This window comes from Pelodiscus sinensis, chromosome 7 (genome assembly GCF_052426305.1).
Source record: "Pelodiscus sinensis isolate ZL-2025 chromosome 7, ASM5242630v1, whole genome shotgun sequence".
In the NCBI taxonomy this organism is placed as follows: Eukaryota; Metazoa; Chordata; order Testudines; family Trionychidae; genus Pelodiscus; species Pelodiscus sinensis.
In genome coordinates, this window is record NC_143058.1 from 9,577,023 (window position 1) to 9,600,438 (window position 23,416).

A 23,416-nucleotide genomic window follows, 5' to 3' on the forward strand; every position below is an offset into this window, starting at 1 on the left:
ATGCGCATGCAGTGGCTAGCACGATGGGGTCCCATTGGCACGGCCACAATACAAGCAAGAGAGAATATTAATGAGCTCTGCCCCTTTCCCCGCTCGCCCATTAAAAGAAAAGCTTCTTACGCTGGGACTGCGAAACGACTTTAGCACGGCTGCGGCCTCGGGTATCGGCAGGTGTAGAGCTAACACTTGTGGCACTTCCAGAGCTTTGCCTCCTTGTACGGATCCGACCTGGGAAATGCAAAAAAAAAGTGGAGCGTTAGCTGATGGGTCCTAAGGGGAAACTTTGCTGTGACATCTAACATGCTGTCTGTTCTATACAGACTTTTTTTTTTTTTTTTTTTTAAGGGGGGAGAAGGGACAGGATACAGTGAGGCACAAGTAACATTGATAAGAGAATTCCCTGGAATGGCACTTGCCGTTTAAAATGCAATTACAATTGTTTTTGACAGGAAGGAACAATATGGACATATGTGGGCATAGCAGGTGACCCAGAAAATCTCATTTGGGCACCGATGCTTTCAGACCCCTCTCTCCACTTACAAACTAGCATGCATCAGTAACAGATTCTGCTTACGCCACCTGGCCATGTATATTTGTCTCAGGCAAGCCCACTGTGCTCATGTTGGAAAAAATCAGCTCCAAGAGTTACCCTTGGGCTACATCTACACTGACCCCTTTTACGAAAGGGGCATGCTAATTTTAAACTTCGTAATAGGGAAATCCGCGGGGGATTTAAATATCCCCCGCAGGATTTAAATAAAGATGTCCGCCGCTTTTTTCCGGCTTGGGGAAAAGCCGGAAAAAAGCGTCTAGACTGGCCCGATCCTCTGGAATAAAGCCCTATTCCAGAGGATCTCTTATTCCTACTTCAAATAAGAGGAATAAGAGATCCTCCAGAATAGGGCTTTATTCCGGAGGATCGGGCCAGTCTAGACGCTTTTTTCCGGCTTTTCCCAGAGCCGGAAAAAAGCGGCGGACATCTTTATTTAAATCCCGCGGGGGATATTTAAATCCCCCGCGGATTTCCCTATTACGAAGTTTAAAATTAGCATGCCCCTTTCGTAAAAGGGGCCAGTGTAGACGTAGCGTTGGTGTATATAAATTCAATATATTAACCCCACCACCCATTTTAGTGCAGCTTTAATTGTAACAGAGAGTCCCATGAGATGCAATTAAAACAGAGAGAAATCCTGTGCCTACTCTTTATTTTTTTAAGCAAAAAAATAGTAAAAAGTTTCTTGTTCCGAGTGCTTTTTATTTCTCTCCTCACAGAAATTTTGGCTGGATAAGACTTATTAGCTTGTTCGGTGTATGTCCCTGCTTGGTCAGGGCTGTTCCCAACAGTATGTTCTTTCCAATGTTTGGACACAATGATGAGCTTCTAATTGCTGGAAAAGGAATGATGATTAAGACCAACAAAAAGAAAACCTCGTCAATTCTTTTCAACACCTCAGTTCTCAGCCAGACTTGAAACAGTCCTGGGATTGGTGCCAGTACCAACACTTCATTCAGAGAACAAGCTCAAGTTTCAGCCATGATAGTCAGAGGAAATAAGGAGGCATGTAAAAGATTACACAGTCTGGACAACGTCCTCCGCTGACCATGTAAATCTGTCTCCGTGGTTGTCGTTATAGATCATTTACACAGCACCATAAATGAAACTGCGCATTACAAACCCACTGAAAACCAGGGCAGGAAGTGTGCATCTAAGAGCTCACACAGCCTATAAAACAAGACAAACGCACAAAGAATAAGACAGAAATTGGCAATCTGGGTCCGACTGAACAGACTGACAGCTATGTTTTCTCTGTCAGTGCTCTAAGAACACTGATGACAGGGCTGGAAAACACTTCTGATAAACCTGTCACACTGTATTTCTAACAGGAAACTTCAATTTCAAAGGACAAACATGCACAGGAACAGGCACCCATTTGCAGATAAGCGAGTAACGTGGGCTGGAACTGAACTCAAAATACGTACATTTTCAGCATCCCATTTTTAAAACAACAGCCAAGGAGGCTTTGGTATGTATAGAGATTCTCTCTCTCTCAAAAAAAATTCTACCCTTGGGATGGTAGAAATCCTGGGCCAGATTCTCTACAGCATTGCAGCTTCTAAACATGCTGAGGAAGGTGGTGGGGGGGGGACAATACCAATCAGCAGTGCCAGGAGAGAGTTCCCTTTTGTGGGGATGCTCTTCTGGGTGCAACTGTGGTGATCCAGGTCTGTATTCGCTGCCTTGCTCCCCATCAAGCATGGGGGGCGGTGGAGAGAAGAAATATGCTTCTGTGGGGAAAGGGGACATGACAGAACTCTGCTGCGCTATCCTTATTCTGGTGTAAGTTCCACTGAAGAGCGTCCATCAATGGTAGAGCAGCTCAGAGCATCATGTGGTTGGAACTAGCCTCAGCTTTCTGTGATCCTATTGTCTCGGTGTGCCTGCATAATTCATGCAGAATTTGGCACGTGGGCTGTGCTCTATTTCTAGATGTCAGCAGGTGTGAAGAAAAAAAGTGAAGTTGGCACAAGCCGTAAGTTCCTTGGGAGGCAGCGGGAACATCTATACAAGAGTTAACCTGTTCTAACTTTTAGAAGCTTTGGGGGGTAGCCAAGTTAGTCTGTTACAGAAAAAAACAGCAAGCAAATGGTCTGGTAGCGCTACCAGACCATTTGCTAATTTTTAGAGTTAGAGTTAACTTTCCATCAGTATCTTTAAAAGGACTGAGCATTGTACAAAGTAGCAGATGATAACAGTGATGATAAGCTGAAATGTCAAGCTTAAACAATAGCAGATTTCACTAGGAAACATTATCAGTAACCTATTTGTGAGTGCACCTACAGATGCACGAAAACTATCTCTATCTCTATCTCTAGTTCAAAGGCCCAGAACTTTTCTTCTCCTCCTGTGACGCAAAGTGAGAAATGGATTTCTTAACAAGCAGAGAGCCAGAAGGAAACTGGAATTAATTGGCATAATGATTGTTCTACATTTATAAAATACAAGGCTAACCTCCAAGACATCAGGATGTTCCTGCAGATAAACCAAGACATCACTTTTCTTTTTAAATGCCAGCCCCATTAAGTAGAAGGAAAAGAGTCAGAGGAACAACCACAAATGTCAACATAAATCAATGCATGCTTGTTTCTAGTCATGCTAGTAAAGCATTCGGACCCAGTTCAATGCCTTCTGAAGTCAATGGAAAGCTATCCATTGACTTGCCTGTGCTCTGAATCAGGATTTAGAAGTAAAATTCTGCCTTCTATTTTGCTTGGCAGAGCTCAATTCTGATATCTGGTCTTTCTACCATGCACAGAATTCTTACTGAATTTAATGGGGGTTACCCACATGTTGTGGGAGCTATCAGAACTGAGAATGGCAACTTTGAGCCAAGAGCAGAGTTTTAGCCTTATTTTAGTAATAGGATTTAAATTTTCTCATCCTCTTAAACAGCCATTGTATTTTTAACTGGAATTGCAAGACAAGCAGCTATTCCACCACCATGCAGGGGATTTCAGGATCACAAAATGCACACCCATTTATGGCTTTCACCCCATTTCCATATACCTGCCTTACATGGTGCAAGCCTAGAAACTGAGGAGAACTAAATTGATTTCAAGCATTGCAAAATTGTGACTCCCAGCATTACCCCACCTTTCTTCCAAGATACTGTGCCAGTATGGGAAAGCACTAAAAAAACTCACTCTGTTGATAGCTAATGATGATATAAGAGTAGAAATATCACAATGTTATGATAACAAGACACTCTGGGATTAATTTGTCCCAGCCCATACACAAATAAAGGAAACAATTCAAGGAGCAAATTCTCTCAGTAATCTTAGGGTCAAATGCTTGCCTTAGTTACAAGGAAAAAATGACCTTTATGTCTCTAAATATTTCTATTAAAGCCTATGAAATGGCAAAAAACTGAACTCAGAGGTTGTCCAGTGATAGCTTGTGCCTTTGCAGAACGAGTTCAGCAAAATTCAAACATCTGAAAACCAGGAAATACAGAGGGAAGGAAAAACACTTATGCAACCTTACCGCTAGGGCTGGCAATGGCTGTGAGCATTAGCTCCATGCACTCCAGCTGTATTCACTCTAGTCGTATGTCTCACTACAGCAAATGGTGGAGGAAAAAGTTGGAGCAGCTTGGAAAAGCTGTGATTGTGATATGGGGGGGATGTAGCTCTGAGTCCCTCACAGGTGATTATCAAAAGGGAGAGGTACAGGTATGCCTTGCAGTTCCAGTCAGTATCACTGCAATACAGAATTGAGTAGGTGGTGTCAATAGCAGGCCACTGGGGTTTTCATCCCAGTGGGATTGTCGGTAGCGAGGTGGGAGACGAGAGCACTTTGACAAAGTGGGTCTTTGCCCACGAAAGCTTATGCTCCAACACTTCAGTTAGTCTATAATGTGCCACAGGACTCCTCGCCGCGAGAGCACTTTGTGGATTTAAGGAGGGGTGGGAAAGTACAGGTATTCAGTGAGCGAGTGTGAAGGGGGTGGAGAAGGGTATAAAGCAGCAGTCACATTTTACAGGTGTGGTATTCTGTCTGGGGAGCAGGCTCAGTGTCCAAACACACAGGGCAAGTGCAGGTAGCATGCCCTGTCCCTAGTGAAAAGGCAAAGAGGGTGTGTGCCTGTGATGGGGGAGACCACCCAAAAAGAGCAGCGTTAAGGATGTGGAGGCACAGACCTTAACTCTGCATTGCCTAGTTTTCAGAATTGTGAATGGACAAGGAGCAGAGTCTCCAGGCTCCCAGAGAGCACAGTAGGCAGAGACGTGTATTCAGAGCATTGCAGGGGTAGGGCTCCTCCAGCATATACACAGAAGGGGAGAATTCAGGGCTGACAGTTCCATCCATCTAAACTCCCATCTTCCTCTGCTACATTCTTCATCCCCTCCTGCTTTCTCCTCTCCTGGCAGAGCCTTTCCTGCTCTTTACACAAATGCAGCAGCAGCTGCTTAGACTAAGAGCTTCCACAAGCAGGGCATCCGAAAACACAAGACTTATGTAAATCAGAAAAAAAGATAATCATGTGGAAAAAAATCATTAGCTCCCAGCAGAAAGGTCTGCGTGAAATGGAACACAACCTGGAGGATTCTGGGATAATTCAGATGTGATTGTTTCCTTATGGTTACAGCATTTTGTATACAATATATAATCACAGGATGGGTTGGCATGTGTGTAAGCTCAACTCTGGCATACTGTTGTTTCTAAAATATTTTATTTTATAGAACAGACAAACATACTGCAAGCATACTGAAACAACAGAGTCCTGGAGTTGAGTTTATACACACCTGAGATTTTTAAATTGGTGTGTGAGATTTACACCCACATATTCCCAATAACAATTATGGGAAATATATCTAAATAGTTTGGATTGCTATGAACATCTCAAATATATAAATCTGAGACACATTTCACTGCTCCAGTCACAGAAAGAATTTTTCCTAAGATCTTTGAGTAACCTGCAAATAAGGGTGTTAAGTATTGGGTAACTGACTAATCAAATAGTCAACGCAGTTTTGCATCGACTATTCGATTAGTTGATAGGGTGCCTCTGCCTTTGACAAAGAGAAAAGCGCCGAAGCATGGGGACTCCCCAGCTGATCCCGGGCTCCACACCACATTGCCGCTTTGAAACACTGTGAGGAGCTCAATGCTAGTAGAACCCCAGGCCACTTTGAAGTATCTCCCGTGTGGGGGGGGGGGGGGGAATGCGCAGGGAATCGACTAGTCAATCACTGTCCAATAAGCAAATGCTTAATCGGATAGACTAGTCGACTAGTCCTTCACATCCCTATCTACAAACAGATTCTGTATCCTGGAATTCACATTTGCCCAGAAGGTACAGAGGTGGGTTGGGTTTGGGAATGGCCATGGGGATAGGGCATTCCTCTGGGGAGGGCAGGGTTGGGAGCTCTAGTCCCGCCCCGTCCCCTGCCCCCACCTCCCACCCCGGGAGCAGCCGAACAGCCAATACAGGCTGCCCCTGGGCTGAAGCTGGCTCTAGCATTCGGAAAGCATCATCCAATCATGCAGCCCCTGACTACAAACCACTTTCCGTATTGGGTCACAATATCACAACTGGAATAATGAATTTCATGCAGCGCTTACTAGAAAAATGCATCAAATCCAAACAATTAGTAGATACTTCCAAAAAGGCAGGGCAAAAAGAGCCCAGGAAACCTTCCTTCTTTCACTGGCTTTGTTTTCATATCCGTTCAAACTGCAGAGGCAATGAGTCATAATTGATAATCACCCACTTGTCTGATCCTCTCCAAAAGAATGACCGTACCTCAGTGACAATGTTACTGTCAAGAGAACAGATAAAGGAAATGTCCGTGCTATTTTCTATGAATCATAAAATGCAGGTGTTAAAATGTGTGGTTGATTGAAACTGAACCATGAGGCCAGATTCTGCTCTCAGTACAGAAAGCTGTTTGAAGGGCTTCGTGTTAAGTAGTTTTAAAGATTAAAAAGCCTGGGCAACTTTTAAATAGGCACAGTCAAGGAACCAGGCCCAAGTTCAGATTTGTAACAAATGAAGAAATCTGGTAAAAGTGTATCCTAAAATACATAAATAACTAGACCAAGCAGACAGATTTCTAAGATATTATCCAGATAATCCACCATAATTTCATTGACTTCAATGGAGTGGTATCAGATTTACAAAGACGTAACTGTGATCAGAATCTGGCCCGACATCTCAAGTTGGAAATAGTTCTATTCGCTTAAGTATATAAACAGGATATAGCAAGAGCTAGTCAATTCCCTGTATTTGCACACTGAAATAACAGGATTTATTCTGAACAATGCTTATTCTCACAGGTTCCATCCTATAAGGCTCTAAGCTCTTTTCATTAGAGGATGAGCACCTTAAACTCCCCTCGGATGCAGAGGGAGGTAAAAGTGCACTGTGTCTTGCCAGATCTAGCCCGGGGGGGTTTCAAAGTTGCACCACAGGCCCACCCAGGTAAGCTGTTAGTGGGCTGGGAGACGTTTTGTTTATGTAAGTGCCCACAGGCACGGGCCCATTTGGCTGCGGTTCTGTTTCCAGCCAATGGGAGCTGCGAGGCCCCTTGCCTAGGCACGCTTAGATAAACAAAGCGTCTCGTGGCCCACCAGCATCTTACCGGGCAAGTCCACGACTGGGCTTTGAAAACAACCCCTGGGCTAGTCATTGTGGTCTGCTGTGAAGGATAATTCTTTTAATGCACTGTGAAAATATGGTATATATTTTTAGCGAGTTTGCGCGGCTGAATGTCTGTGAGTCCATTTGTTCAAGAACGGCTCCTATACAGTAAGACCTAGGACCCACCAAATTTAGTAGGCAGCTTCCTTTCATCCTAACATGAAGCAAAGTCAGTGTTTGGTTGTGTCAGGACAATGGGATGTCCTGGAATTCAATTGTTTCTCACACAATGGAAAGGGCGGGGGATGGTAGGAGATGGACATGCACTCCTTCCCTGGCTGGCCCCACTGCAGCTGCAGTGCCCATGGAAAGGCGCTTCTCATCTGGCCCCAAGCTGCTGTGGTGAGAAGGGCTGGGGTTGTCCTCTGTCCCTGGGCCAGCCTGCATCCTGAGCCCCTCATCCCCAGCCCCGCCCCAGAGCAATGATTTAAATGAAGAAAAAAACGTATTTGAGTTAAGGACCCAAGCAACGCCAGGTCCTTAACTCAAATAAATCCATAATACAGTTTAAACAACTCAGTGCTTTGGAAAAAGATCATCATAATCATGTGTTAGTAACTGATATGGACACAGATGATAACTGATGTCTCTGTGTGCGATCTCATGTCTACAAGAGTGGGCCTCCATGTGATGAAAATGGATTACAAAAATAACCCTTATAAAAGATTCTGAGAATCAATTAGCTGATTCACCAGTAGATGGCACCTGTGCCCATCCACTGGCAAAACAAAGCTTAAGGGTTATCAACTTCAACTGTCAGAAATAGAGTTATATATATAAATGAGTTTACAATGAGAATCAACATGGATGCTCATCAGCCACATTTAGCAGAAGTCCTATTTTACAAACATCAGGGGCACCAGATTCTGCCAGTTTTAATCATGCTAAATATCATCTAACCATGCAGGCAAATATCAACATATCCAGGGTTATCAACAGACTTCATGCTAAGAATGTAGGGCCTACAGAATACAGGAGTTGAATGTGCTACATCACACAATGCTATAATGTTGCTTTGCTTAAATAAATAGGTAAAATAAAGTCTATTTTCCTGGAAACCAGAAGAACAGCATGCCCACAGCGTGACACAGGTTGCCCACATAAACCACTACAGGAAAGAAATCACCTAAGTATCTCTGTTTCAGCTACAATATTCATTCAGATTTAGGGAAAAATCTTATGGGAGAGGTTAGTCTTTAGTGTCTGACGGATTATGTCTGTGCTCACTTTGGGTACGGCTACGCTGTGTTTTATTATATGGAAGAGGCATGCATATAGCGCTCTCATTTGCATACCTTCTTTCATTTTTTCCCCAGAAGAGGCATTTCTACCATTTGGCCCGAGCTACACAGGGCCAAATGTCAGAGATAAACCCTCCTTCGAAAGCCCACTTCTTCCTCATAAAATGAGGAAAAATGTAAAAGCGAGCCCTATTTGCATACCTCTTCCAAAAAATAAAACACAGTGTAGCCGTACTCTTTGGAAATAAGGCAAAACTGCAAGGGAAAGTACAGTCTTTACAAAGCCTCTTTTTTAAACAGAAAACCTACTTCAAAACTATAATCATTAGGTTTCATAACAATACAGTGGAAGAAGGAAGACAAGTTCCTGCATGTATATATAAATATATGTATGAGTAATCAGTTACCTTCTTTTAAGACATGTGGAACACTGAAATAAATCCATGCTCTGTTACTGCAGTCATTTGTGTGCAAAATACAAAGGATTTTCCACACTTGACCATTATAAAGTATTTTCGAAACACATTTAAATGTTAACGATCATGAAAATCAGACCCCTTCTACAAGGAGAAATCCAACAAAAAACAATCTAGATAAGGGCTGATATTCTAATGAGGAAAAAAATAAAACAGTATATGAACTTTAAGTTTGAAGTCCTGAGCCGTGGGGGGGGGGGGGGGGGGGGGGGGGGCTACCAAAGCCCCAAGCCGTGAGGGGCTGAAGCCCTGGAGTCCCAACCCTAAATTTGGTAGGAGAGGAGCATGATTTTTTTTTTTAGTCCAAAGGGTTAGCCCTAAGTGGCTAGTACAAAAAGTTGAGAAACACTGAGTTAAACTAACTCCATGGTTGATGGATCCTAAAGCATAAAAGCTTGCGCTGGATGACGTCCCAGCTCATATCTTTACACCAAGACTCAGTTTTACCTCAGAAGACCGTAGAAATCTTTCCCTGCATGTAATGTATCGAGTTATCCGAAATCAGAGGGAAAAAGAGACATCACAATGATATGGTGGTGCTTCTTGGTAAACTACATTCTAATACAAACAGCCATTTAAGATATTCACACAGAGTCCCACAAATACCTCCCTTACAAAGTGACTTGCAAAAGGGAAAAAAAGGGCTTGTGCTTTTTCATCATGATGAAGGGGGAGTGAACACCCTTTTCCTCCTGGCTTTCCTTCCCTCCCCCACAAAAAGAACGTTTTTTGCTTGCCTTTTTGCCACAGGAATAGCCTTAAAACAATTTTTTTCAATGACTTCTCGGGAGGAACCGGACCATTCAATGAATTGACAAGAGTATTGAGCCTTTAACAAAAAGCTTGTCATTCTCAACTATTCATCAGGCACAGGAGTTAAGAGTCAACAAAAACAAATAAAATGCAGAGGTTAGAACAGACTGATTAAATATTCCCTCTGAGCTTTCATTTCCTTAATATTTGCAGTATAATCATCTCACTGATTCTCCTGTCATCCTGAAAAAAACCCAGAGGAGATGTGACCCAAATTTCATATAGAACAAATTTCTTATAGAACCTTCTTTATGCATCTCGAAGCAAAGACAAGCACAAGCCTTTGTTTTAACCTTTTGTAGGTCTACCAACAGCACCTTTTTAGCATGGAGACCTGTGCATGACCTTGTTTTTAAATTTGTTTCACAAAAAGACTGGAATCAAGAGTCAGATTGGTGCTTAAACTCAAGGAAGTGGTTGGAGAGAAAGTGACATATACCTCATGGTGTCATCATGAACCAAACAACCATGCAACACTTCATGCAGGTTCACCAGTAAGCACAGATGAGAACCAGGTAACACTTGGAGATAACAGCGACTAAATAGGGGTGGTACAACTGTAGACACACCTCAGTCACACAGACAAACTGCTTACCCTCAGGTTTAGTGGTAGTACCATCTTTAGGCAAATTTTTAAAAAAATAAGGAGAGGATAAATAGGGAAGAGTTAGTAATATTAACAGAACTGGGCACTGTATATTAGTTATAGAAATAAGCAAAAATAAATGAATACACTTAAAGAAAGGAAACGAGAAAGAAAATGTGGTTAATTGGCAACTCAAAGCAAGAAGCATCTGAACAGGTCTTAGAATCAGAATAGTTTGGTCCCATTGCAATCATGTATTTAAAAAAAAAAAGAAAACTTTGCTAAACCCATTCCTTTGCTTGCCTTGCCTATTCCTCTTGCAGGCAATGTCACATGAAATCTTTCCTTTTTGCCTGTAGGAAACGAGTTCCCTTCAGAGCCAATCCAATGCAGGCATCATTCAAACAAGAGACAGAGTGCCAGAGCAGAGCAGTAAACACATTCTGCTTTGAAGTCACAAAGCACTGCCGCATTCCTGTCTTTAGCCTCTCTCCATTTGGAAAATGATGAGAAGCGTGTGTTTGACTCTAGCATTCTGGCTGCGGTTCTCACTGCACTGCATCTAAACTATGGAGCTAATGTGAGTAACTAATTTGAGCCAGGGCAAATATTTCTCAATAAATTTAACAGAGCCAATGAATTTAAATAAAGACAAAAGTTTTAGCTGTAAGTGAAGCCTGTCTTCAAAACAAATATACACACATATCCTGATAGGAAATCCTGTATGAATTCTATTACACTGCCAAGAGAGCCAGAATGTCCTATTCAATAAGTAAAGCATCCAACTAACAACAACTCTGGTTCACAACACAAAGCAGGGGTATCCATTCTCATGCCAACTAGAGGTCTGCTACAATCACTTAAGCTGGTAAAAATCAATGGAGTTACATCAGTATTAAGGCAATGAAAGTTACAACAGAATCAGATCCAGGCTCAGACGATTAGCTCTCCCTGGGTCAAATCTAGGCTAATAAAAACGGACACGTGAAACCAAGCAAGTAATCTAGCAATTGCTCTTAGCAGCTTTTGAACTGTATTTCCTCATCCACACAGCCTGCCAGGCCACCTGAAAAGTAGATTCTACATTGAATGGTGACTCCACTTGTCAGCATGCAAAGATTGGGGCAACAGAAAACAAAAGGAATACAATACATGATGTAAACCCTCAAAAAGAGCCTGAGTGGAGGAAGGTAAGCTTTCATGTAAGCTAAAAAATAACTCTAGCATTCTCACCTATCAGCCACATTGCTCTCTTTGTTTCTCTATTCCTTATTTATATGAAGTGAAAGCTCCTAAGCCCAGGATCAAATGCACCTAAGACATTCCTAATGTGACCTGTTCTTTAGTTGCAGAGGGGGCTACACTAGGAGTGAATGGGGCAGCAAGCATCTTCCCCTGAACTGCCACAGAGCCAAAACAACATCTCGTCTGTCTTCACAACAGAAATGTGCTGCGCAGTGGGAAACTGAGGAAGAAAGCCAAGTGTCTCAAAGCAAACTGTCTTTCCTGCAAGGCTCATTCCCTCTGGACATGTATTTTTCTTTAGTCCCTGTGGCCAGAGAGCATAAACTGGTGCTGATCATCTTGTTGGAGACCTGGCTTTATTCAGAACAAGCCATCTAAAGTCAATTCATAATACTAGAGAAATTATCTGCTTTCTAAGCAAACACGGAAGCTCACCTAGTGATGCGTAGGAGCCTGGGGGCAGGGCTGCTGCAGAACTGAAGGGTGTGGAAGCTCCAGAAGATGTTACTTTCGACTTGGCACTAGCTGCTGCATTCACGTCGATGTCGCTGCGAGACCGCTGCAGAGATCCTGGCGTTGACACGGATTTTGTACTCACTGTAGAGGCTTTAGATAGGGATGGGGGAACAGACACACAAATTCAGACTAGTGGAGATGAATTTGTTTGACTCTTCATTTCAAAGCATCCAGTTAGAATGCTCTTATTCAGGTGCAAATGCTCATGTAAAGGACGAGAAAGAGCACAATGCACTCGCAGAGGCAGCGTGAGCTTTCCCTTGCTGCCTGGCAGAGGTGTCTCAACCTTGGCCTAAATGGCCACTTCTATCTCTACAGCCTGTTCAAGTCTTGAACTCTCTGCTGAGATGGTCAACAAAGCCACTAACCAGTGACAGTTCAGGTGGTGGCTGTGTGATGTAGGCCAGGGACTATATCAGGGACTATAGTGGCTTAGCTATAGCAGAACCCCAGAATACAGTTGGTGTCTATTCCAGTCAACGTAGAAACACCATCACTTGAGTGACAGTAGGTAGATCAATAGAAGCATTCTTCCGTCAGCCTCGCTGGGTCTATATCAGGAGTTAGGGTCAGTGTAGCTACGTTGCTTAGGGCGTGGATTTTTCACACCTCGGAGTGATGTAGCTATTTTTGCTACTACTTTTAAGTGCAGACCAGGCTGTAGGCCCACTTACTGGGACCTGGCCTGTAAAATCCATTGTAGTTCTCACATAAACTCGGTCACTAAATAGCAAAAACTTTGGGCAACTCCAGACCTGGGGTACTTAGAAGTAATGACCGAGCTGTGAATGATTCATATCTTATTACCAGTGCCCTGTTCTTTTCTAAGTACGGTTTCCTCTACTCTCATCAGTCCGTTAAAATGTATTGCCTTCTCCACTTTATTTTGAACTAATTCACAGTGCTGTTCTGCAGTGGCTTCTGTGAGCAGAAAAGTATATTACTTATATATACTTGATGCTCTCCGCTGATGGTATCTAGTAGCAGTCAAAAGTGTGATCAAATCAATTCATCTAGGCCCTGGACTTTGGAGGTTACTACTAGTGAGGCCTGCCAACAGCAACCCCATCTGCACGTGAAGGTTTTTTGTTTGCTTCACTCCTTAATGTTCCTGCCCAAGAGAATGTCCTTCATGCATTAAGCTGAAAGTGCCTGGAATCAGAGCGAAGCTCTGAAGATGCTGAAAAGTCTTGATGGAAAACATCAAAGAAGCTCAATGTTATTTCTGATTGTATCAAAGGCCTCTGTGGGATACCCTGCCTGTACAGGGATACACAGCAGAGACTCAGAAAAATTATAACATGGTGGCTATTAAAAACCAAACAAAACACAGAGCTGGAAAAGGATGATTAGGTATTCTTGTCCACCCACTTGCCAGTGCATTAGGGCTCTGATGGCAAAGTGGTCCAGACCTCTCTTGTGTCCATAGGCAAAAGCACTTTTGTGATCAATTTGGAATTTAGTACCATAGGAGACATGCACATAAGATGCATCTACCACTATATGCTGGTGACCACAAGAAGAGCTGTATCTGACTGGACTATCAATCTAGCCCAGTTGCAGCCTAGGGTTTTTGACAGGTATTCTGCAGCTGACTAGCTTATAGTATGGAGAGTGTGGCACAGCTGTGCCACACTCTCCATACTATACCCTAGTCATAAAAGCCTTTCTGACCTTCCCCTTCAGGTGAAATCAATTATAGGACGACAGTGCAAGTTTCAAAGGTGTAGGCACAGTAGCAGTTTATGGATAGCATATGCTGCATTATGACGGGTACCAATTTATTTCGAGTGGAATCTTCTTAAAAGTAGTATTTTACAAAGGACAACTTCATAATCAATGGAGATTTCATTATTACCCGAGTCACTCTTTTGAACATGGAAATATTAGAATCTTTTATCTCACTTCATTCCTCTAGTTCCTGTTCTCACCTCTGGATGTAGTGCTTCCAGTAGGACTTCTTTTGGCAGACAATGGACGGCTAGAAATGAAACACAGAAATGTATTAAAGTCAGACAGGCATTTTTGGAGTTACCAATACACGGCTATACAAAAGCCACCATATTTTTAGGAGGCTTTGGTCTACATTATTTTACTTGTAGCTGATTATAAAAAAATCAGTGGCCTAACCATGAGCCCACTCTCCATACTCCAGTATGTGCCAAATGTTGCTATACACACAGAAGCACGATCATACCAACCACAACCTCAGATTTCTCCCATGGCTCCCCACTTACTTCAGGATTTCTTTCAAATCTGCCCTCTCTGTTTTCAGAACTCTCCGCATATATGCTCCAAGTGACTTCAATGATCCAAGGCACAAGAAGAGTCTATTCCCAATTGTCATCATTCTCTACTCCCCTCTCTGCTAAACCAGAACTGGCATTCAATCCAGCACTGGTCCTTCATCACTGAAATCTGCTGTGCTGACCCCCTGGCTTTGGAGCCATTCTCGTCTGAGTGATGATGTCCACTTGGGCCGGTTTGTTTTGTTTACTCCCTAGCAAGCTTTCCCTGTGCTCCCATGACACTTTCCTGCTATTGCTAGGCTGCTGGCCTGACCCAATTTCATTTCCTTTTTAAACCTATCAAATATGTCTTCATAAAATTAAACTGTATATTCATTACCCTGCTAAACCTGGAATCTCTTTTTAGAGGCTATCCCCATGTCTCTGCTGAGTACATAGTCAGAAAGGCTTTGCAATAAACAACTATTTACATACAGTAATAGACTAACAGGATTTATTGTTTAATTATAAATACCAAGGATTAATAATACTCAAAAATTACAATGAGCATTAACAGAGCAAAAGAAAATTTCAGGTCCTATGTAAACAGTGACCAATGTATTTTCTACATTTCTTTCTAGGACAGAAGTGGATTTTACAATTCAAATTGTAATAGGATAGTCTTCAAAAATTCTACCACTGTTCAACTGGGGCAAATTTGGAGTCAACGTTCTTTGACTGTGTCCCCTCAAAAACAGCCAAGAGACACAATGTAGTAGAAGAGCTATTCATTTTGCAGCTTTATAATTTATATCTAGCTTGGCCACTTCTCTTCTTACAAGAAAGAGAAAAAACAAACAGATACACTCAATTCTCTGTCTTAAGACTAAGCACAAAAATTACAGGCCAAACAAGTTTCTTTTTAAGTTAGGAGGGATGACTAATACCATCTGGCCAAGAATGAAAAGCCTCTTGTCCACTTATTTATGGATTCAAGACTGACTCCGGGATATTTAGCAGTGTGGGTAGGTTTCAGGAGGGGAGGGAGGGGGAGAAAGGGTTGTTCTTTAATATCTAGCCAGCCAAAAACCTCATAGCCATCTTTTGGAGCTAGTCAAATGTTAAGATCAAAAAACAAATGTGAACAGTCATAAGAGACGAGAGACACAAGCGTAAGCCTGAAGCTGGGAATGGTGATGATACAACGTCATAGTTACTCATCTGAAGTTTAGTCGATAAAATCAGTAATAACCAAGTACCCAGACTTACTTGAGACTCTCCTGGGAACTGGAGGACGAGCGGTCGGACTGGGGCAGCGACACTATGCTATCGGAGTTCTTCAAGTGCGACTGCAGGGCTTTCTGATAGGAAGATTCCAGTGTGTGATACAAGTGCTCTGCTTCTCTGCCGAAGTGATTGTGGAAACCCCAATAACATCTGAAAATGAGATCCCATTGAAAATGCCTTGCCACAGCAGCTCAGCTACAGGAGGCAGCCATCCCCAAAGGCAACGGCTCCTTAACTGAACCCATTTCAGTGGCACAATCTCTCTGAGACTCAAGCGAAACACACCACCCAGGAGCTGCCTTTTGAGGAAGCTATTCCACACAGGACATACTGAGCAGAAGAGGAAGGCGGGATGCACACTGCACAGGGCGCCACAGGCACACTGACAGCAGCAGGAGGGGGCAAAGTCTACACCCAGATGTCACAGCTCCAATCAGGAGGTGAGGAAGAGGAGCATTTGCCCGCAAGAGCAGCAGGGATTAGGCAGACACTCCATGGTGCGCTTCAACTGCCAGCCTCCCAGCGAAAGGGGAAAATCTAGTGTGAGTGCTCCCTGGATCTACGGAGGCGGAGGGGACACTACCTGAGTTCCCCCTAAGCCATGTGGCCGTGCAGCTTCCCATTAAGCCCCTGATAGGGGCTTCAGGACTGAGATCTCTGTCCCTAAGCCCTGCAGCTGCTGGGGCAGGCAGAGTGGAGTCCCTCCCTGCCGGCTCCAACATGGAGCTGCCACAGCCAGGGGAAAGGGCTGCCCCCAAGTAAGCCCAAGCCCCAGCAGCCTGCCCCACCTTGAGCCCCCACTACAGCCCTGAGCATCCTCCTGCACCCCAAAGCCCTCATCCCTATCCCACCCCAAAAGCCACATCCCCAGCCCATATCCCGTACCCCCTCCTTCATCCAAACCCCCAGTCCTGAGACCCCTCCCCAAACCTAGAGCCCCTCTCCTACACTCCAATCTCCTCATCCTCATCCCAGAACCCTGGCACCCCAGTCTCTGTCCCAGCCCTGAGCTCCTCAATCCCAGCCCTACCCCCTAGCTGAAGTCCTCACACACCTGCACCCCAATATTCTGTCCCAGCCCTGAGCCCCCATCCCCGCCACATGATTTTTGTTATGTGCACCCATACAAAGGTGATGTGTCGCTCGTCACTTCCAGATTGGTGCACATAAAAAAATTCATTCTGCTTAGAGGTGGAAAAAATTAGAGGGAACACCGGACACTACACTGGTGTTTAAAGGGGTAGGACAGGCAAATTAACGTGAATTCAATAACTGTTTCAGAAACAATCTGCTGTTGATCTGTGGGCTTGATTCATGACAGCAAAACCAGAAATTTTTCTTTCACACGGTAACAGAACAGTGACTCTCTTACTCATTAACATTCAAAAGCAGATATGCAGTGACTGACAATTATGCAAGATGATCTTGACCCTTTGAATAATAGCATGCAGGACACTTTGACTGCTACTGAGACAAATCTTAGGGAGTGCTAAGAGCACTGCTCTCACTGTCTTCAGTAGCACTGGCTCAGCATTTCTCAGGATCTAGTAAACTCAACAACAAAAAAGCACAGGGGGAAGAGGGAGAGAGAAACATTTCAGCACAGGACTTATGTGGCACTAACAGCCTTTCAGAAGATGCTGAGCAGTCTTACTTCCTGTTATCATTGATAGGAGTTACAGGCACCTATCCGGATTAAGCTGGAGGACTGTTTAAGGACAAGATCAATACATGAAAATTAATCCAGAACAGTTAGCACGTGACAGCTGCTCCCCAGACAGAGGAAGTCATCAGCACTTTCATCTCTTTGCAATAAAATGCAACTATTTAAATCTTTATGCTGGCAATATGATAATGAAGAAAAAAAATGGAGAGTTTGACATTCACTGTCTCAGAGTCTGCCTAGCTATCTATCTGGGTTACTCAGCCACATTGCTGTACTACCTAGGTGCCAAAAGTACTTTCATGACTGGAAAAAATGCTTGCTCCCAAAATAATTTAATACTTTCTCTACTATGGACCACTATTTCTTGAAGCATCTCATTTAATCATTGGTTTTTTCTTCAGCAGTTAGTGAAATGTAAAATGCATCTTAAACCAGAATAATGTGTGCTTAGTTTAGGAACAAGTTCTCAGTATACCAAGACAGCCTCCCATGGACACATACACTCACTTTGGGAAATAGAGCAGAACCTCTTTTATATACTTTGTGACCAGGAAAATCATTCCAAATTAACGAAGTTTCTAGATAAGTGATTTAAAAAGGCAAAAAAAATGCTGCCACATAATTATACTTAATTAACTCTGAAGGTGGTTTTCATGATTTACAATATTTTGTAGTAGTTTAATGGCGAGCCCCAAGCCTGTAATATTTACACAGGCAAAAATTCCATTAAGGACAATGAGATTTTTGCATGAGGTAAAAGAATCCGGCTTGAAATCAAATGACGCTTGACTATTAAATCTCACTATCCATTGGCAACCAGTCTTTAAGAGGAAGAGAACATACATTAATCCATGGATTAATCCACGCAGGGAAAAAACAAAGTTACAAATTGATTTAATCTTAGACAACAATGTAAAGTGACCAGAATCTAAAGAAGCAATTAATGTATGACTGGAGTTTTATTAATAAAGACAGCGCTGACTGCGTTGTGGTCTGCTCTTCTTCTCTGCTGAAGTCATGAGCTTTTTCTATCAAGTGCCACGGGACTAGGAACAGGCCCTGGGTGTATCGGTCTTAGCTTCAGTTTCCCATCACACTATCCTGTGTTTCCAAAGTGATACTTGTTTATCTTTTTTTAATCCACTTACTTTCTTGCCTCTATCCTGGCTTCAGAGTCCGCATCGTGGATTCCCTTCTTTATGGTTTCCGCTAATACTGAGATGTGTCTGAGACAAGAAGAAAACATTGTTCAGCTGGTGAGTAAAGGTGCAGAAAGCCTCCCTGCACTCATGGATGAGTCTGAAAAGTTTAGTGATTTCTCCCCCCTCTCAGCAAACAGAGCATTTCACAGCTTTCCCTCCATTTCACATAATATCTTGTCAGGGGGTTATTTATTTATTCTTACAAGACAGCTTTGTCTCACTCCTGGTCGCTGGAGAGAAGAGCCAAGCTGTATTCTTCAGAGCCTTTGTTGCCATGGAAACTACCTGGGTGTAGTAATAATCTCTAAACCCTTAGAGTAGCCCAGGGCAATTTAGGTTAATGAAATGTGGATCAATCACCTCTCCTTTTCCCCTCTGTCTTTCTAAGCAGACCATTAGTTCAAATGGCCATAATGTGTCTTAAAAATATTATTCTCTTATTATGTCCCTATTAGTTGTGTTAAACTAGCTGTGCCGGCATTCGGCCTGGCATCCGAGAGGCAAAATCCCACCCAGAGCACCCCAACACCAGTGTACATGATATCCCCCCGTTTTGAAGTCCGCAGCATGCTCCAATCTCTGCATGCGTCCAGCATCACCAGTCAGTAATACAAGGTGATGGGCCTACAGACTTAGCTTCTCCTACCACTTCCAGCTGGCCTACGCCCCAGTGGTTGAAGGAAGGGAATACACCCATGCTTGGTTGGGTGAACACAGAAGCTGCAACTGCACTTGCAAGAGTCAGATCCTAAGGCCAGAAATCTAGGGGGAAGCATAAGGGAAGGAAAAGGCCCCTCGTGTGCTTCCCTCTTTGCATACCAGAACAATCTAGCTCTTAGAGATACTGGCCAATATGGGGGGGGGGGAGACAGGGGGCGGGCGGCTATTTAGAACAGTATTACTACTTTAGTATCTGGAATTGCTACAGCAATATTTTGGAATGACTGGCCCACACAGTACTTGCCTGCAACAGGAAACTGAAATGCCTAAGATCTTCTTTTCTGCCAACTCCAGTCCCTCTCTCCCATGCCTCGTTTCTCTCTGCCACTTGTTTCCAGTCAGGAAAATACCAGACTCCCTTGCGTGAGGTAAATCTGGAGAGTGGCAGTGCTCAAGAACTCATTGACCATCTTCTCGGTGGCCTACCTGGAGAAGGCCCACTTCTCTAGTCCATTTAATATGGCTTTCAGGAAGTAGCATCTATACCCCTGGGGTAACACCTGAAGCTCCAATGTTTGGAAGGCCTCAGCAATTCCCCCAATAGCCTTTGTCTACACAGATGTGCACAGGGCTTCAGAAAATTCATTTGCCCTTCCATTTCTGAATGGAAGGGAACTGATTTTAGCAATGAGGGTGGGATGTTTCAAGCCCTCACTTCACCACAGTACAGCTCACTTCTCCCAAAAGGATTCTCCTTCTCAGATCTTACCGTTCTAGGGAGTGTGTCTGCCACTCCTGTAACAGCAAGTCTAGAAATTCAAAGCAGCGCCTGAAAGAGGACAAAGGAGAGAGATTATCAGACCTATTTCAGCTAAAAGAGAGGCACACAGCTTCCACAGGACTTGCCACCACACGTTATTCATTTATTATTATGGGGCCCGGCTGGATACAGAAATCAGCAGTATAAAGGGTTAACAGGTTACCCGGTAAGCATTGCCTTACCTGCATGCTTACTGGGGTAACCGATTAACCAGTGCCTGGCTCAAGCCAGCCTGGATGAAGCAGCCCCCGACCAGTGCAGCGGGCATGGCCCAGCCAAGACAGAGCAGCCCGCAGCATGGGTGGGGGGCTGCTCCACTCTGGCCAAGACTGCTGCACTGTGCTGCGGGTGGGGAGGGGAGGGAAAAGGGGTGCTTCAGCCTAGCAGGGCTTGCGAAGCCCCCCCATTTACAGTGCAACATGGTGGGCCCCACCAGGCTGTAGCAGCCCGTCGCCCCAGTTAACCAGTTTCAACAGAACATTTAACCAGTTAAATAGTTAACTGGAATTTTGCTTGTTCACTAATTATTAAAAATATTAGTGGGACTGTACAGCTCAAATTCTACAAAGAGTTTTTCACATAAAACATATTAACCTAGTCTACACTAACGGTCTAAAGCACTGGAATGCCACCACTGTACAAACCAGTGCTCTGGACTATGGCTGCAGATTACTACTTGAGGATATATTTGGATTTTGCTTCTTTTTAATAAAAGGACATTGAGAGGTAGAGAAGATCTAAGTCAACATTACTTTGTAGCTGTTAGCGCTTTACAAACACTATGCTTCCCATCAAGTCTGAAAAGAAGGTATTTTCTCATCTCCATTTTTCCCATTAAGAAACTGAAGGAAAAAGATATTAAGAGACTTGCTTAAGTTATGTGACAGAGCTGAAGTCAGTACGTGACAATCATCAATTGTTCTTATTTCTGTTGGTCAACCTAGAGGAGGGGAGCCAAGATAACATACCAAAGTCTTCCAACTAGTCAGTAGAAAGGAAATAGTCACTGATTTTTATGGGCAGAAGAGCCTTTGGCATAATACAGGTTATCGAATTTCAAAGAATGCAACTTCTACTCTCTGGTCGAAAAAGAGACATACCACAGCAGTGAGATAAAACAGGAGCACATCTGATGCCTTGAAAGGCAGCCAAACTAATGTGATAATATCATAATATCTAAAAATGCACAAAGACATTTAACTATACACTCACACTAAAGGGCATCCTTCCTTTTCAGAAACAGTGATTCTTCCCTATACAGTGTGTAAATTTTCCAAAAACCACTTGGTATGAATTTTTCATAGCCACCTAAGGGATTCAGACACATCTATTAATATGAAGGGAAGATGTGCAAATAAATCCTCTACATCACTTTGAAAAACTCAGCTTTTCATTTAAAGAAGAAACACAGCAAGAGAACTTAAGCCACTAACAAACAAGAAGAAAAGCTAACACCTCTTTCTCACCTTCTAACTGCAACAGACTTGGATGTACAGTTACTGGTTATGATGGGTATTAGTCGAGGGATATGCGTATGCTAGAACAAGAAAAATGGGAGAAAAACCTTTACATTTTTGATTTGTGGAAGTAAAAATAAATTTCCCCTAAAGCAGCACGCACACGCATGCTCTCTCTCTCTGTGTGTCTGTCTCTCTCTCTCTCTCTCATATGTATATATATTTTGGCTCATTTTTAAAAATTTAGCTCTTAGACAAAGGAATATTTTTAAAACAGACATGGACTCCTTAATTACACTTATGGAACCAGGCTCCAGAGGGTCTGTGAGAGACAGAAGCCTGCAGCAGGAAGGCATGCCAAGGCTCCCCACAGAGTGCCAGCTGCATCAGCGGGCAGAAGCCACACTCCTTGACTAATGGCCTTAGACAAGATACAGTGTCCATGGAGTGTTTACAAAGAGTCTTTATATGATGATGGGAAGGCAAGGAAAAGGGGTTTAAAACAGACTTCAGAGAAATATATGCTCAAGTCTCCAAAGGCAAAATCCTGTGCTTCTGCAAAGAAGTTTCCCTAATAGATCTTCTGCTGATTAATACTCGTCATCCACTCTCAAAGTTCTTTGCAAACCTTCACTGGTCAAACTTCACAAGATCCCCCTGAGGCAGGTAGGCAGATATTATTATCCCACATTACAGATAGGAAAACCAAAGGACAGAGAGGCAGGCCCCTGATCACGTACCACTTAAGTCAATGGGAGTTTTGGCCTTGGATTTCAGTAAGTGCAGGATTAGATCCTAAGTGAATTGCCAAAGATGAGTTTGGCAAATCCCGTCCTGATTCCTAGCCCTACACTGCAACCACACACGCTAGAATAATGCATAGTTCATAAAGAAATAGAGCACTTCCATTTTTCTTAGACAAAATAACACAGAAGGTACCCTGTTTAACAGTAAAATTATTCTGAATTGATCTTTGAGCGTGTAAATATGAACATGCTTAGGTCGTGTTGTACAGCTGGAATCTAGAGCAACCTGGAAAGTTATGACCTTGAACCCTCGCTTGCTGACCAGCAGCATTTATATTTAACAAAAGAGCTGCTTGTTCACCATCTTTACTCACTTACTAGTAGTACTATGAGAACTACAGTAAAATTCGGGTGGTCCGGCATCCAGTGGTCCGGTACGCCTGATGGTCTGGCACCAACTGCAACCCGGAAGTGCTCCGGCAGCTGCTTCAAGTTGTTAGAGTAATTGATTAACTGCGGCTGGATCCACAGCCGACACGCAGTTAATGTAACTTTCCTCTCTACTGCCGGGAGGGGGGGGCCAGGAGAAGGTAGGGGTTGGTGGGAGAGGGGGAGGGAGAGGAGGAGGGGGCGAGGGTGTGCCAAAGCAGCCGCATTCAGGACGTTCTGGTCAGTTACAGTCACTCCGGCTGGATCAACAGCCGACACGCAGTTAATGTAATTTTCCTCTCTACTGCCGGGGGGGGGGGGGAGGGGGGGAGAGCAGGGGAAGGTAGGGGTCGGTGGGACCCCCGCCCCCTCCTCCGCTTCTCCTTTGACGATACCCGCCCCTGCCAGAGTACCTCCTGATAGTCCGGCATTTCTGATAATCCGGCACCACCTGGGTCCCAAGGGTGCCAGATTACCGGAAGTCTACTGTACTTCCTTTTCCCGTTACAGTCCAGAATGTATTTGATCATGCATCCTACAGCCTGAACCATCAGAACAAGGTCTTCATGACACAAAATATCAAAATATCACTGTGCTAACTTTAATGCCAGATAGCTAATGATAATCTGTGGCGTTGTCCCCTCCCATTCCTACAGCTAATGGCCACCCAAATGCTACTCTTCCAGCAAGCAGCCTAAAAATCAATTCCCCTAGCAAATGAATGCCTCTGTAGTGCTCTTCTTTTTGGGTGGCTATGCAACTTCAACTGAACAAGTTAGTCAGTAAACCATCATAAATTGGGTTCATAAACAAATAGAGCCACCAAGTAGTAACTTCCATTT

The 23,416-nt window shown here is 43.6% G+C and overlaps 1 protein-coding gene across 23 annotated transcripts in view; it reads right to left on the minus strand.

Annotated features, from left to right (window-relative positions):
- CLASP1 (cytoplasmic linker associated protein 1) overlaps positions 1–23,416 on the minus strand; it is a 250,612-nt gene that overhangs the window by 87,815 nt on the left and 139,381 nt on the right. For all 23 annotated transcript variants that reach the window (XM_089779659.1, XM_089779647.1, XM_089779645.1 and 20 more), the window contains 7 exons: positions 21,409–21,479; positions 19,892–19,951; positions 18,409–18,486; positions 15,577–15,744; positions 14,011–14,060; positions 11,999–12,169; positions 121–228 (listed from right to left, as the gene is read on the minus strand). In XM_089779659.1, the coding sequence (XP_089635785.1) occupies positions 121–228; positions 11,999–12,169; positions 14,011–14,060; positions 15,577–15,744; positions 18,409–18,486; positions 19,892–19,951; positions 21,409–21,479 (706 nt within the window). The remainder of the gene's footprint in view (positions 1–120; positions 229–11,998; positions 12,170–14,010; positions 14,061–15,576; positions 15,745–18,408; positions 18,487–19,891; positions 19,952–21,408; positions 21,480–23,416) is intronic.